The 15345-nt window shown below is 43.8% G+C and overlaps 1 protein-coding gene across 13 annotated transcripts in view; it reads right to left on the bottom strand.

Moving 5' to 3' along the window:
- Positions 1-13769, bottom strand: part of akt3a (v-akt murine thymoma viral oncogene homolog 3a) — a 594281-nt gene extending 580512 nt beyond the window's left edge. For 3 of the 13 annotated variants that reach the window (XM_072512686.1, XM_072512765.1, XM_072512694.1), the window contains exons 1-2: positions 13470-13769; positions 12013-12157 (exon numbers count right to left, since the gene is read on the bottom strand). In XM_072512686.1, the coding sequence (XP_072368787.1) occupies positions 12013-12058 (46 nt within the window). In that variant the 5' untranslated portion in view covers positions 12059-12157; positions 13470-13769. Of the gene's footprint in view, positions 1-12012; positions 12158-13029; positions 13048-13469 lie in introns of those variants that run through there. The other 10 variants (XM_072512730.1, XM_072512740.1, XM_072512747.1 and 7 more) reach the window with 6 other exon arrangements.
- Positions 13770-15345: the final 1576 nt, after the last annotated feature.

The following is a 15345-nucleotide window of genomic DNA, read 5'->3' on the forward strand; positions in this document are numbered from 1 at the left end:
TTCTTCCAGATCGTTAATATATAGCCTGAATAGTTGTGGTCCCAACACTGATCCCTGCGGAACACCATTAGTCACCAGCTGCCATCCTGAAAAAGACCCTTTTATCCCCACTCCCTGCCTTCTGCCAATCAGCCAATCCTCCAACGATGCCAGTACCTTGCCCCTAATACCATGGGCTCTTATCTTATTTAGCAGCCTCCTGTACTGCGCCTTGCCAAATAAGAAAATCAAATAGATTACGTCCACTTGCTCGCCTTGTCTAACTTCCTCGTTACCGCCTCAAAGAACTCTAACAAACATTTGTCAGGCATGACCTCCCTTGACGAGGAAAAAGGATGGACAGTGAGAGCCTTTTTCCGCGGATGGTGATGTCTAGCACACGGGTTCATAGCTTTAAATTGAGGAGAGATAGATATAAGACAGATGTCAGAGGTAGGTTCTTTACTCAGAGCAGTAAGGGCGTGGAATGCCCTGTCTGCAACAGTAGTGGACTCGCCAACACGAAGGGCATTCAAATGGTCATTGGATAGACATATGGACGATAAGGGAATAGTGTAGATGGGCTTTAGAGTGGTTTCACAGGTCGGCGCAACATCGAGGGCCAAAGGGCCTGGACTGCGCTGTAATGTTCTATGTTCTATTGACAAAGCCGTGCTGACTCGGCTCTATTTTACCATGCACTTCTAAGTACTCCGCAATCTCATCCTTCACAATGGACTCTAAAATCTTACCAACGAGTGGAGTCAGGCTAATTGGCCTATAATTTCCCACCTTCTGCCTCCCTCCCTTCTTAAACAGGGGTGTTACATTAGCCATGTGCCAGTCTCTTCTGGGACCCTCCCCGACTCCAGTGACTCCTGAAAGATCACCAGTGCCTCCACAATATACTCAGCTATCTCCTTCAGAATCCTGGAGTGTAGTCCATCCAGTCCAAGTGATTTATCCACCTTCAGACCTTTCAGCTACCCCAGCATCTTCTCCTTAATGATGGCCACTATACTCACCTCTACCCCTGACTCTCTTCAAGCTATGGTGTACTACTGGTGTCTTCTACTGCAAAGACTGATACAAAGTGGCCATTGAGTACCTCTGCCATTTCTTTGTTCCCCAGCCTCAATCACCTGTGGTCCAATGTCCATTTTTGCCCCTCTCAACCTTTTATATATCAAAAAAAAACTCTTTACTTGTTAGAGTGGTAGGGATGGGTTTTAACTAATATGGCAGGGGGGATGGGAACCTATGCAAGGATTCAGAGCAGGGGGTATCAAGCACAAGAGAAACACACATCAAGGGGAATAAGAAAAGTGATAGGCAGAGAAACCAAGGGCCTGTATCACATAAGGACACGGTAAAAAAATAGTAGTAATGGGTCAAGGAACATAAAAAAGGACTAGCCTTAATAATTTGGACCTGAATGCTCGGAGCATTCAAAACAAAACGGATGAATTAGTTGCACAGATAGATGTAAAAGGGTATAACAAATTGGAATTATGGAGGCATGGCACCAAGGTGACCAAAGATGGGAAATAAACATTGACGGCTAAGCACTCAGATAAAAAGAAAACGGTGGTGGAGTTGCATTGTTGATTAATGCAAATATTGGTACGATACGGTGGAAAGATATTAGCACGTGGAATCTGTATGGGTGGAGTTAAGAAACATCACAGGACAAAAACATTCGTAGGGGTGATATACAGACCACCAAACTGCAGTGGTAATGTTGGTAATAGCATTAAACAGGAAATCAAAGAGGCATGTGATAAAGGAACATCTGTGATTATGGGTGACTTTAATCTGCATATTGATTGGATGAGTGAGTCATATTAGTCAAAGTACAATAGGAGGAAGAATTTCTGGAGTGTAGACGGGATGGTTTGCTGGACCAATACGTGAGGAACCAACAAGGGAACAAGCCATCTAGGACTGGGTGTTGTGCAATGAGAAAGGTTTTGTTTGCAATCTAGTTGTGAGAGAACACCCCTGGGAATCAGTGACCGTAATGTGATAGAATTCTTTATTATGGTGGATAGTGAGTCAAATAGTGGGGCGGCACTGTAGCAAACACTGTTGCTTCACAGCGGCAGGGTTCCAGATTCGACTCCCGGCTTGGGTCACTGTCTGTGCTGAGTCTGCACATTCTCCTCATGTCTGCGTGGGTTTCCTCTGGGTGCTCCAGTTTCCTCCCACAAGTCACGAAAGACGTGCTGTTAGGTGAATTGGATATTCTAAATTCTCCCTCCGTTTATGCGACCAGGCACCGGAATGTAGCGACTAGGGGTTTACAGTAACCTCAATGCAGTGTTAATGTAAGCCTACGTGAGACAATAAAGATTGTTACTATTAGTGAGGTAGTTGATTCGGAGAGATGGTATGAGGCTTGCGTTGGCTATGACAGACTGGGAAACATTACTGAAAGGAGGACAGTGGACAGGCAATGGCAGGCATTCAAGGAACAAAGTTGTTTATCCCTATCTGGCGCAAGAGCAGAAAGGGAACCGTGGCCAAACCATGGCTTACATTGGAAATTAGAGATAATATTAGATTCAAAGAAGGGGCATACAAATTAGCAAGAAAAAGCAATAGACCCGAGGATTGGGAACAGTTTAAAATTCAGCAAAGGTGGACCAAGGGATTAATTAAAAAGGGGAAAATACAATATGAAAGCAAGCTAGCAGGGAACACAAAAACTGACTGTAAAAGTTTCTATAAGTATGTAAAAAGAAAAAGATTGATAAAAACAAATGCAGGCCCCTTACGGTCAGAAGCGGGGGAATTCGTAATAGGGAACAAAGAAATGGCTGAGGAATTAATTCGTACTTTGCTGCTGCCTTCATAAAGGGAGACATGAATAACGTACGGAAGTTCTGAGAAACACAGTTTTAGTGAGGAGCTAAAGAAAATTAGTATTAATGGAAAAATGGGATTAAAGGCAAATAAATCTCCAGAGTTTGATAATCTTCATCCCAGAGTACTTACGGAAGTAGCCCTAGAAATAGTAAATCCATTGACGATCATTTTCCAAAATTCTTTGGACTCTGGAATGGTTCCTACAGATTGGAGGGTAGCTAATATAACCCCGCTGTTCAAAAAGGGAGATAGAGAGAGGGAATTATAGACCAGTGAGCCTAATGTCAGTAGTAGGAAAATTGCTAGAGTCCATTATCAAAGATTTCATTGCACCGCATTTGGAAAGCAGTTTACAGCAGATACAGCAGGCAGAGAAGGCGGCAAATGGTATTTTGGCTTTCATAGCGAGGATCAGAGTATGAATAGGGATGTTTTACTGCAATTGCATAATCAGACAAAGTAAGCATGGATTTTTGAAAAGGAAATAAATCATGCTCGACAAACCTACTGGAATTATTTGAAGATGTAACTAGTAGAATTGACCAGGGAGATCCAGTGGATGTGGTTTATTTAGACTTTCAGAAGGCTTTCGACAAGGTCTCACATAGCAGATTACTATATAAAGTTAAAGTGCATGGGATTGTGGGTAGTGTCTCGAGATGGAGTCAAGAGTTATGTCTGGGGGAAAGGCAATTATGATGCGATGAGGCAAGACTTAGGATGCATCGGATGGAGAGGAAAACTGCAGGGGATGGGCACAATGGAAATGTGGAGCTTGTTCAAGGAACAGCTACTGCGTGTCCTTGATAAGTATGTACCTGTCAGGCAGGGAGGAAGTGGTCGAGCGAGGGAACCGTGGTTTACTAAAGCAATTGAAACACTTGTCAAGAGGAAGGAGGAGGCTTATGTAAAGATGAGACGTGCAGGTTCAGTTAGGGCGCTCGAGAGATACAAGTTAGCTCGGAAGGACCGAAAGAGAGAGCTAACAAGAGCCAGGAGGGGACATGAGAAGTCTTTGGCAGGGAGGATCAAGGTAACCCTAAAGCTTTCTATAGATATGTCAGGAATAAAAGAATGACTAAGGTAAGAGTAGGGCCAGTCAAGGACAGTAGTGGGAAGTTGTGCGTGGAGTCCGAGGAGATAGGAGAGGTGCTAAATGAATATTTTGTGTCAGTATTCACACAGGAAAAGGACAATGTTGTCGAGGAGAATACTGAGATACAGGCTACTAGGCTAGAAGGGCTTGAGGTTCATAAGGGGGAGGTGTTAGCAATTCTGGAAAGTGTGAAAATAGATAAGTCCCCTGGGCCAGATGGGATTTATCCTAGGATTCTCTGGGAAGCTAGGGAGATTTCTGAGCCTTTGGCTTTGATCTTAAAGTTATCGTTGTCTACAGGAATAGTGCCAGAAGACTGGAGGATAGCAAATGTTGTCCTCTTGTTCAAGAAGGGGAGTAGAGACAACCCCGGTAACTATAGACCAGTGAGCCTTACTTCTGTTGTGGGCAAAGTCTTGGAAAGGTTTATAAGAGATAGGATGTACAATTATCTGGAAAGGAATAATTTGATTAGAGATAGTCAACACGGTTTTGTGAAGGGTAGGTTGTGCCTCACAAACCTTATTGAGTTCTTTGAGAAGGTGACCAAACAGGTGGATGAGGGTAAAGCAGTTGATGTGGTGTATATGGATTTCAGCAAAGCGTTTGATAAGGTTTCCCACAGTAGGCTATCACAGAAAATACGGAGGCATGGGATTCAGGGTGATTTAGCAGTTTGGATCAGAAATTGGCTAGCTGGAAGATGACAAAGGGCGGTGGTTGATGGGAAATGTTCAGACTGGAGTCCAGTTACTAGTGGTGTACCACAAGGATCTGTTTTGGGGCCACTGCTGTTTGTCATTTTAATAAATGACCTGGAGGAGGGCGTAGAAGGATGGGTGAGTAAATTTGCAGATGACACTAAAGTCGGTGGAGTTGTGGATAGTGTGGAAGGATGTTACAAGTTACAGAGGGACATAGATAAGCTGCAGCGCTGGGCTGAGAGGTGGCAAATGGAGTTTAATGCAGAAAAGTGTGAGGTGATTCATTTTGGAAGGAATAACAGGAAGACAGAGTACTGGGCGAATGGTAAGATTCTTGGCAGTGTGGATGAGCAGAGAGATCTCGGTGTCCATGTACATAGATCCCTGAAAGTTGCCACCCAGGTTGAGAGGATTATTAAGAAGGCGTACGGTGTGTTAGCTTTTATTGGTAGAGGGATTGCGTTTCGGAGCCATGAGGTCATGTTGCAGCTGTACAAAACTCTGGTGCGGCTGCATTTGGAGTATTGCGTACAATTCTGGTCGTCGCATTATAGGAAGGATGTGGAAGCATTGGAAAGGGTGCAGAGGAGATTTACCAGAATGTTGCCTGGTATAGAGGGAAGATCCTACGAGGGAAGGCTGAGGGACTTGAAGCTGTTTTCGTTAGAGAGAAGAAGGTTAAGAGGTGACTAAATTGAGGCATACAAGATGATCAGAGGATTAGATAGGGTGGACAGTGAGAGCCTTTTTCCTCGGATGGTGATATCTAGCACGAGGGACATAGCTTTAAATTGAGGGGAGATAGATATAGGGCAGATGTCCGAGGTAGGTTCTTTACTCAGAGAGTAGTAAGGGCGTGGAATGCCCTGCCTGCAACAGTAGTGGACTCGCCAACACGAAGGGCATTCAAATGGTCATTGGATAGACATATGGACAATAAGGGAATAGTGTAGATGGGCTTTAGAGTGGTTTCACAGGTCGACGCAACAGAGGGTCGAAGGGCCTGTACTGCGCTGTAATGTTCTATGTTCTATGGACAGAAAGCTGGTTAGCAGACAGGAAGCAAAAATACTTGAATAAATGGGTCCTTTCCCGATTGGCAGGCAGTGACTAGTGGGGTACCACAGATATCTGTGGTAGGATCCCAACTGTTCACATTATTTAATGATTTGGACGAGGGAACTAAATGCATTATCTCCAAATTTGCAGATGATGCAAATTTGGGTGGGAGGGTGAAGTGGGAGGAGGGTGCAGAGATGCTTCAACAGGATTTGGACAGGCTGAGTGAGTGGGCATATGCATGGCAGATGCAGTATAATGCAGATAAATGGGAGGTCATCCACTCAGTAGCAAAAATAGGACGGCAGATTATTATTTTAATGGGCGTAGATAGAGCTGGATTCACAATGAGACCTAGGAGTCCTCGTGCATCAGTCGCTGAAAGTAAGCGCGCAGGTACAGCAGGCAGAGAAGGCGGCAAATGGTATGTTGGCTCTCATAGCGAGAGGATCAGAGTATGAATAGGGATGTTTTACTGCAATTGCATAGAGCACTGGTGAGGCCACACCTGGCGTATTGTGTGCAGTTTTGGTGTACTTATCTGAGGCAGGACGTTCTTGCTATGGGGGGAATGCAGCAAAGGTTTACCAGGCTGATTTCTGGGATGGTGGGACTGTCATTTGAGGAGAGACTAATTTGGTTAGGATTATATCCATTGGAGTTTATAAAATTCTAACAGGATTAGACAGGGCAGATTCAGAAAGAATGTTCCCGATGGTGGAAGAGTCCAGAACTAGGGGTCATAGTTTGAGGATAAGGGGTAAACATTTTAGAGCTGATGGAGAAGAAATTTCTTCACCCAGAGAGTGGTGAATCTGTGGAATTTGCCACTACAAAAAGTAATTGATGCGAAAACAGTGTAATTTAAAGGAGGAATTAGATATAGCTCTTGGGGCTAAAGGGATCAAGGGATGGGGGGGGGGGGGGGGGGGGGGGGGTGGAAGAAGCGGGATCAGGGTAGTGAATTTGATGATCAGCCATGATCATAATGAATGGCAGAGCAGGCTCAAAAGGGCCAAATGACCTCCTGCTGCTTCAATTTTCAATGTATGTTTCTATGTGATTGTAATACTGTCACATCTGATTCCAGCTTCTCCATGTTAAACTGTCCATATATTGGGTCTTTGGTCTACTGATCTTCATACCCATCTACCAAGGTACTATTTACTGGAGCATTATCAAACCCATCTACCAAGGTACTACTTACTGGAGCACTATCAAACTGTATATTAAGTTTAAGACTTACAGGGCGGGACAGCATAGTGGCGCAGTGATTAACACTGCTGCCTCACGGCGCCGAACACCCGGGTTCAATCCCGGGTCACTGTCCGTATGGAGTTTGCATCTTCTCCCAGTCTGCGTGGGTCTCACCCCCGCAACCCAAAGATGTGCCTGGTAGGTGAATTGGCCACGCTAAATTGCCCCTTAATTGAAAAATAAAAAGAATTGGGCACTCTAAATTTAAAACGTTTAAGACATTATCTGAAAACATTAGAATTCTCTTGCTGTGTGCGGCAGGAAATAAAAGTAAATATTGACGCAGATCGCATTTTATCACTTGGCTTTTACTTCGAAATACCCAGGCTAAAGAGATAGGGTGGGTTTGATTCAAGACATTTTTTGCTTTTGTAAAAGGTTTGAATTTAAAGCTAAATGCATTCAGCAAACCTCTATGTAAAAAAAGGAAAATATTTACACATTATTCAACATGTGTTTTTTTCATTTGTAGAAAACAAAGAAAACGTCAAGACCGAGGTGCAGTCAGGATATACTAAAATTAAACCAAATTCCTTGTGCCTGGAAAAGTGGAGTGACTAAAAAAGGTTGGGACTGTTCTCCTTAGAGCAAAGAAGGTAAGGCATAAATTTAATGAAATATTCAAAATTCAGAGATACCGAAAAAAGATTCCACTGACCAGTAAAAAAAAATCCACAAGAGAGATGCAATATTCGTTATGCCACAAGTTCATATAATCTTAGGGCAGCATGGTGGCGCAGTGGTTAGCATTGTTGCCTCACAATGCTGAGGTCCCAGGTTCGATCCCGGCTCTGGATCACTGTCCGTGTGGAATTTGCACATTCTCCCCATGTTTGCGTGGGTTTCACCAAAAGATGTGCAGGCTAGGTGGATTGGCCACGTTAAGTTGCCCCTTAATTGGAAAAAATGAATTGGGTACTCTAAATTTTTTTTTAAAGTTCTTATAATATGAACAACCGCCCAAAAGGCTGGTGAAACAGATTCAGGAACTTTCAAAGGGGATTGGACATATACTTGAAAAGTTTTTTTTAAAAAGCAGGGTTATGAAATGAAATGAAATTTGCTTATTGTCACAAGTAGGCTTCAAATGAAGTTACTGTGAAAAGCCCCTAGTCGCCACATTCGGGCACCTGTTCAGGGAGGCTGGTACGGGAATGAGTAGAACTGTGGGACTAATTTGATAGTTCTTGCAATTTGTTGGCACAAGCACAATGCGTGGAATGGATTTCTATACTGTAAGATTTGATGATAAAACAAAAAAATTGCAAGGTATGTGGAATACCTAAAAATAAGCAATTTATTTTAAATATAAAACACTTCCTAAAAGGAAGCCTGTAAAGCGAAAGCAAGTTTTGAGCACATCAAAAATTAGCCCTTTAAATCATGCACCATGACGTATTATGAAATTCTGCTAATTTTTGCAGATTGCCATTTACTCAAGTGCCAGCTAAAAACTGGAAACTCCAGATTTAATCCTGCAAGTGTGACTAACACTCAAGTGTTTAGAAAATTGAACATTGAAGCGAAAAGTGTAAACTGTAAAATAATTCTGTAATGGCTCAGCAGAGTTCAAAATACAGAGACACAATCAAATACACCCTCAAAGCCCATGAAAAATCAATGACAGGGATGTCAAATGAGAGAAAAGTTTCCCAGGTATGTGGGAGAGACAGAAATCTGTGAGGAGCTGTTCCTCCAATCACATATTCAGTCTCTCCCATACTCACTGCCCCAGCTCCTCCAATCACAGGTCCCACTCTCCCACTCAATGCACCTCTGGAGATAGAATCCATGATTGGTCCTCTCAGGAAGCATGGAGCAGAAGTTCAGCCACATTCATAAAAAGAGGTGTTTGGGGGTTTTCTGCATCGAACAGAGGGCATTGATGAGTGATTCCACCTATAGACAATCTCAAAGATTATGGCTGCTTAGTGAATCATTGGTGTCATGAATTTTCACTTGAACCTTTTGCATTTTAATATTTCACTAAATTGATTGTAAAAAAAATGTAATTCAGCCTCTGGCGGTGATACAAATTAACTTTAATAAAACATTAATAATAGCTTTCAGCAAGATGTGAAGAATTTGACAAAGCTTCAAAGGGAAAACATTATGTAAGGCCATGAGGGAAACGTTACAGGCAAGTTGGGGCAAATTCAATAACTCCCAAAGAGCCAGCTCTCCCTCTGCTATTTGTGCGACCTTACCTATCTAAAACCTTAAAAATAACAAATGAAGACGGTCATGTTACCACATGACTGCATCAGCTAATAAGGAAGTTAGTGAGAATGAAAATAGAGCCACTGAAAACCAAAACGTAGCCTCAAAAAAATATTTTGACCCTTGGGTCTCAGAACAAAAATTAGGCTCATACCTGCAGATGCTAAATCTGTTGGTCTTACCTTAATTTCCCCTGCAAATACTTATTACAGTAGCTGCTTTTCAGTTTCTATAATAAACCAGTTGCAAAAGGAACCAGATGATTGTTTTAAACAACAAAAAAATCACAGCTCAAAATACTTGATTATATTGCAATTAATATTTACATGATCAATTTCCTGGAATTATCCTTTTCAACAGAAAATTCGATTTGCATATTCAACTAACATCAATTCTGCAACACTAGTTCATAATTTCATGATTTGCAGGAGGTCAACACTGCAAATCCAATGTCAGCATTAAATATTATACATAGGTAAGATTGAAATATAATGGTAAAATGTTAAGGCCATAAGACCATAAGACATAGGAGCGGAAGGCCATTCGGCCCATCGAGTCCACTCCACCATTCAATCATGGCTGATTTCAACTCCATTTACCCGCTCTTTCTCCATAGCCCTTAATTCCTCGAGAAATCAAGAATTTATCAACTTCTGTCTTAAAGACACTCAACGTCCCGGCCTCCACCGCCCTCTGTGGCAATGAATTCCACAGACCCACCACTCTCTGGCTGAAGAAATTTCTCCTCATCTCTGTTCTAAAGTGACTCCCTTTTATTCTAAGGCTGTGCCCCTGGGTCCTAGTCTCCCCTGCTAATGGAAACAACTTCCCTACGTCCACCCTATCTAAGCCATTCATTATCTTGTATGTTTCTATTAGGTCTCCCCTCAACCTCCTAAACTCCAATGAATATAATCCCAGGATCCTCAGACGTTCATCGTATGTTAGGCCTACCATTCCTGGGATCATCGGTGTGAATCTCCGCTGGATCCGCTCCAGTGCCAGTATGTCCTTCCTGAGGTGTGGGGCCCAAAATTGCTCACAGTATTCTAAATGGGGCCTAACTAATGTTTTATAAAGCTTCAGAAGTACATCCCTGCTTTTATATTCCAAGCCTCTTGAGATAAATGACAACATTGCATTTGCTTTCTTAATTACGATCTCAACCTGCAAGTTTACCTTTAGAGAATCCTGGACTAGGACTCCCAAGTCCCTTTGCACTTCAGCATTATTAATTTTGTCACCGTTTAGAAAATAGTCCATGCCTCTATTCTTTTTTCCAAAGTGCAAGACCTCGCACTTGCCCACGTTGAATTTCATCAGCCATTTCTTGGACCACTCTCCTAAACTGTCTAAATCTTTCTGCAGCCTCCCCACCTCCTCCATACTACCTGCCCCTCCACCTATCTTTGTATCATCGGCAAACTTAGCCAGAATGCCCCCAGTCCCGTCATCTAGATCGTTAATATATAAAGAGAACAGCTGTGGCCCCAACACTGAACCCTGCGGGACACCACTCGTCACCGGTTGCCATTCCGAAAAAGAACTTTTTATCCCAACTCTCTGCCTTCTGCCTGCCAGCCAATCGTCAATCCATGTTAGTACCTTGCCTCGAATACCATGGGCCCTTATTTTACTCAGCAGTCTCCCGTGAGGCACCTTATCAAAGGCCTTTTGGAAGTCAAGATAGATAACATCCATTGGCTCTCCTTGGTCTAACCTATTTGTTACCTCTTCAAAGAACGCTAACAGGTTTGTCAGGCATGACCTCCCCTTACTAAATCCATGCTGACTCGTCCTAATCCGACCCTGCACTTCCAAGAATTTAGAAATCTCATCCTTAACAATGGATTCTAGAATCTTGCCAACAACCGAGGTTAGGCAAATAAAACAGATTATGAATGGTTTAAGTAACAGAAGTGTCACATTTCTGCTTGCATAGCAGACTATAGACCTCCTTCCCCCTTCAAGATTAAAAGCAATCACAGATAATAAAGAATTCTGAAACAACATAAAACAAAGTATATTTTTCAACAGAAGTGCATTCTGAGTGTTACCAATGTTTAAAGTGAATCAATGTCAATACTTGCAAAAGTAAATTAGTAAAAACCTTGATAGCAAAATTAAAATCTACATCTACAATCCACAGTGGAATTTACCTCTTCTATCCAATCACATGCCTAAATAGAGCTGAGAGCGCTATGGCGACTCCTCCCTTAAAACAGCAAGAGTAGATATTACAATTGAAACACCAGTGTTAGACAACTGCACACCCCCTCCACAGGGAGGAAAGCCACTTTAGTAAACAGGAAATTATTTTGCCATTTCCAAAATCCCTAATCACATTCTATTTTTAAGATCACACAAGCGAATAAACAGAAGACACTAAGGATGAACGGCAAACATTACATTTAAAACTGAACATAAAAATGGATCGAAGCCAAAACTAATACACAAACAGATCTGTTTCCTATTTTGAATGCTATCGAATAAATGCGCAACTGGAATAGCGGTGACTCAAAGCAACTTTTAAAATCTGATCGAAAATTATCTTGAACCGGGGTCAAACACTCCAAATTAAAAATGAAACAGGTTTACATGCCACAAATTAAGTGACTATTATGTCGATTACGTCAGCGTTGAAAACACGCTGCCGTGTACTGCTTCCACATACGAAACTCCACTCAGACACTCTTTCTCCTCCCACCCAGTCTCATTCAACCCACCCAGTCTCATTCATCCTTACTCAAAATCCAGTTCCGTTTTCTAATTTGCTGACAATTTGGGAGAACATAAAGACTACTACAAGTAAAATGATAGCAACCTTACCTCTTTTCTGCACCCATCCTTCCTTCACAATGGTTATATCACTCATAATAGTGGTTCCCCCGAGCCCAGCTAGTAGTCTTTTGGGACTGGCTCTGCCCTTCCCACCGCCCTCTCCTCAAGACAACTTCCACTCCGTTAGCCACTGCTGTCAGGAAAAAAGAATACCACAACTTGAAGACGAAAAATTACGCACTTAAATGATCACATTATTTAAATCTCAGTCGTGTGATGCTTCAATGACATACTTTTATCAGAAAATGTGAAACTGAAGGAAACCCGTTTTCAAAACAGGCCTGAACATAACTGGGGGGGTTACACAAGAAGACTTGGTTATATTAATTACTTCCATATGCACAATTGGGAATACTATAAATGGTCGGTCCCCGACATTATTTCAGGTCAGTGCTGGTAAATTATTTTAAAACTGCCAAAGGCAGTTGCGGATCGATTTTTATCGTCCCATTATTTTGCAGCCTTATTCATAAATTCATTCACTACCACCCCACCCTAAATTGTGTTATATGGTAGGTTTCAAATATCTGTTTTAAGGCCGACCTTAAGTGTTTGTCCTCCATATTTGAGCCATAATCATTCGCAAAAAAAATAGTATGAGACGTAAACAGTTTTTTTTAATAGTAGACGCTGTGTAGTCGCGGTCTGTCTACGCCCTCCACCCAAGGCTATATACTTTTAAAGTTAAAATATAAACCCGATTTGATTAAAAATAAGAAAAGGCACAGGAATAAACACCGGTAACAATCTGACGTGTTATTTCCCCCCCCCCCCCCCCCCCCCCCAAACACACAAATCGGTCGCCGAATGTTTGAGCATCTCATTAAAACAAGATAAAACGTGTCTGGTCAAAGAACGTCTGGTTGCATTTTAAACAATCGCCGCTTTATTTATTCCTGACCAACTGTAAAAGCAAAATAAACCCAGAAAAGTGTGTGGGGGGGGGGGGGGGGGGGGCATTTCGTTCAAACAAACACACACACACACAGAGGCCTTTACACCCACCAACATCCTCCTCCACCTCCTCCTCATCATCTAGATAAAATCAGCACTTGGCCAAACCAGACACACGAGATTACAAGGACACATCAGCAAATGATAAGTTACAGTCAGTAGCAATCCCCCCCGGGGGGGGGGGGGGGGGGGGTGTAAAGTTATTGGGGTTAGTTGGTAGTAGTTATGGTGATGGAGGACAGTGTTTCTAGCAAACTAGGCCAGACACAAACCCCTCCTCCTCCATCATCATCATCATCATCCCCCCCCCCCCCAACCTCACCAAAATAACCCAAAAAGTCCCCCACTTCTGTTTCCCCAACATACAACCGCCCATCTCGGGGCTCATCACGAATATGAATGGAAAAGGGGATAGGAAATACACCAAATTAGGAGGGGGGGGGCGCCTCATCCCGTCCAGTCCCAGTCCAGACATCTCCATCCTCCCTTACCTTTAACACTCAGTGCAGCGCCCGCCGGCCGGCTTCACCCGCCCGCCACAGCGACCCACACACACACCACCCAGCAAAGCCGTCCTTCGGAAAACTCGGCTCCACTTCGTTATCCCTCCCCCTCCCACTCAGCCGGCCGTGTACTTTGATGGTGATTGAGTTTTTTTTTTGATTATATATATATATATTTTAATTGCTTCAGAATTCAAACTCCGACTGCTTCTTGTTCTTGTTGACTTTGAAGGGAAAACTCCTGACGTCACCAGCGACGCGTCTCGTGCTCCGTCCGTTACTGGGATTTTTTTCGCCGCCCCCACCCCCCCGCGCGCGCACGCACGCAAGCGCGCGTTGCATCCGCGGGACGACGTCTCGCGAGATCGGAGGCGCTGCGCATCCGCTCTTCCTCCTCCCCTTGCCACGCCCCCTCCTCCTTGCCTCGCCCTCCCTCCTTACCACGCCCCTTCCTCCCCCTTGCCACGCCCTCTCCCCTGTCGTCCCGCTCCCTCCTCTATGTTCCAGGTCCTCCTGCATCAGCTCCTGCCACGCCCCCTTACTTTGTCACGCCCTCTCCTCTCCTTTGCCACGCCCCTTGTCGGCACCTCCCCTCCCTTGACACGCCTCTCCCCTTGTTTTGTCACGCCCTCTCCTCCTCCCTCCTTGCCACGCCTCCTACTCCCCTTGCCATGTGCTTCCACCAATCCTCACTCCCTCGCCCCGGAGTCCTCATCAAACCCTCTCCCCCAGCCCACCCCATCTTTTACTTGGTGACAGTTGAATTAGACCATTGTAAACCCCCGCGCGTGAGAGCCAGCTTGTTTTTGTCCTCCTGAATGAAATAATTTAGAGGGTGAAATAAATAAGAATAGTAACTTCACTGTGTCTGTGTTAGCACTACTTTACTATATATTTTAGGAATACATTATTTATGGCCACCAATGAGACTGGCTTCAGAGAGTACCTTTATGCAGATTTTAATCTAAATATTTAAATTTTGGGACATGAAATTAGTTGTTACTGATAAAAGCTTATAATTTTTAAAGGGGCCAGCATTCTCTGTTCATGTAATAGTGTGCGTTGCTGCACTGGCATACGACATGTTGGGATACAGGTTCTCCCCGACACTCCCTGATTTATTTGCTCCAAATATGAAGGAAGAGTTCATACTGCAATTAATTCTAATTATTCTGCAGCAACAGCCAATCTTCAGAGTGAAACACCTCATTTCTTAAGGGTTAAGGATGCTCATGGTTGTTTCAAGTGCACCATGTTGAAGACTTAGCTAATTTAGGGCCACACTTTATATACAAAATATACTACAGGTAATGGCAAGTTATGGCTGTTATTTCACAATTGTTTAAAGGTCGCAGGTACAATCGTGACTCTAAGAAGGTAACTCGGTAAGTTAGTGTGTTATTCACCCTTCGGAGAGAGCACGGGCAGATCAGTAGCATGAGCATCATATGTCAGCTTTTGCCGGGTTCTGATCTGCTGCATCTTTTGCAGCACGCGAAGGTGATCCACGTCAGGTACATGAATGGCCGGAACAGTCGTCCTCTGGATCCGTGACGGGATCAGGTTCCAAATCCAGCAGCCCTTGCTGCACACTTCAAATGCGTCTGCGCTGGAACTGGGATCGCTGGCCCCCTATCGCAGGTGCAGACCTGCACAAAGCCGCATAATGGCCAAGCTTCTTGCAGTTGAGACATCGCCTGCCTCTTGCAGGGCATTGTCGCTTTAAATGGGCGGTGCCGCAGTTGGGGCACGTCATCACGTCGACGTTGTGACGCTCGGTGCATCGTCGCACATGCGCAGTGCGGTCAGCCACCGCTCACAACGGCGCAGTGTCGTTTTCGGCAGCTTCGTTCTCCCGACCGTG

This window comes from Scyliorhinus torazame, chromosome 1, assembly GCF_047496885.1.
Source record: "Scyliorhinus torazame isolate Kashiwa2021f chromosome 1, sScyTor2.1, whole genome shotgun sequence".
NCBI lineage: Eukaryota > Metazoa > Chordata > Chondrichthyes > Carcharhiniformes > Scyliorhinidae > Scyliorhinus > Scyliorhinus torazame.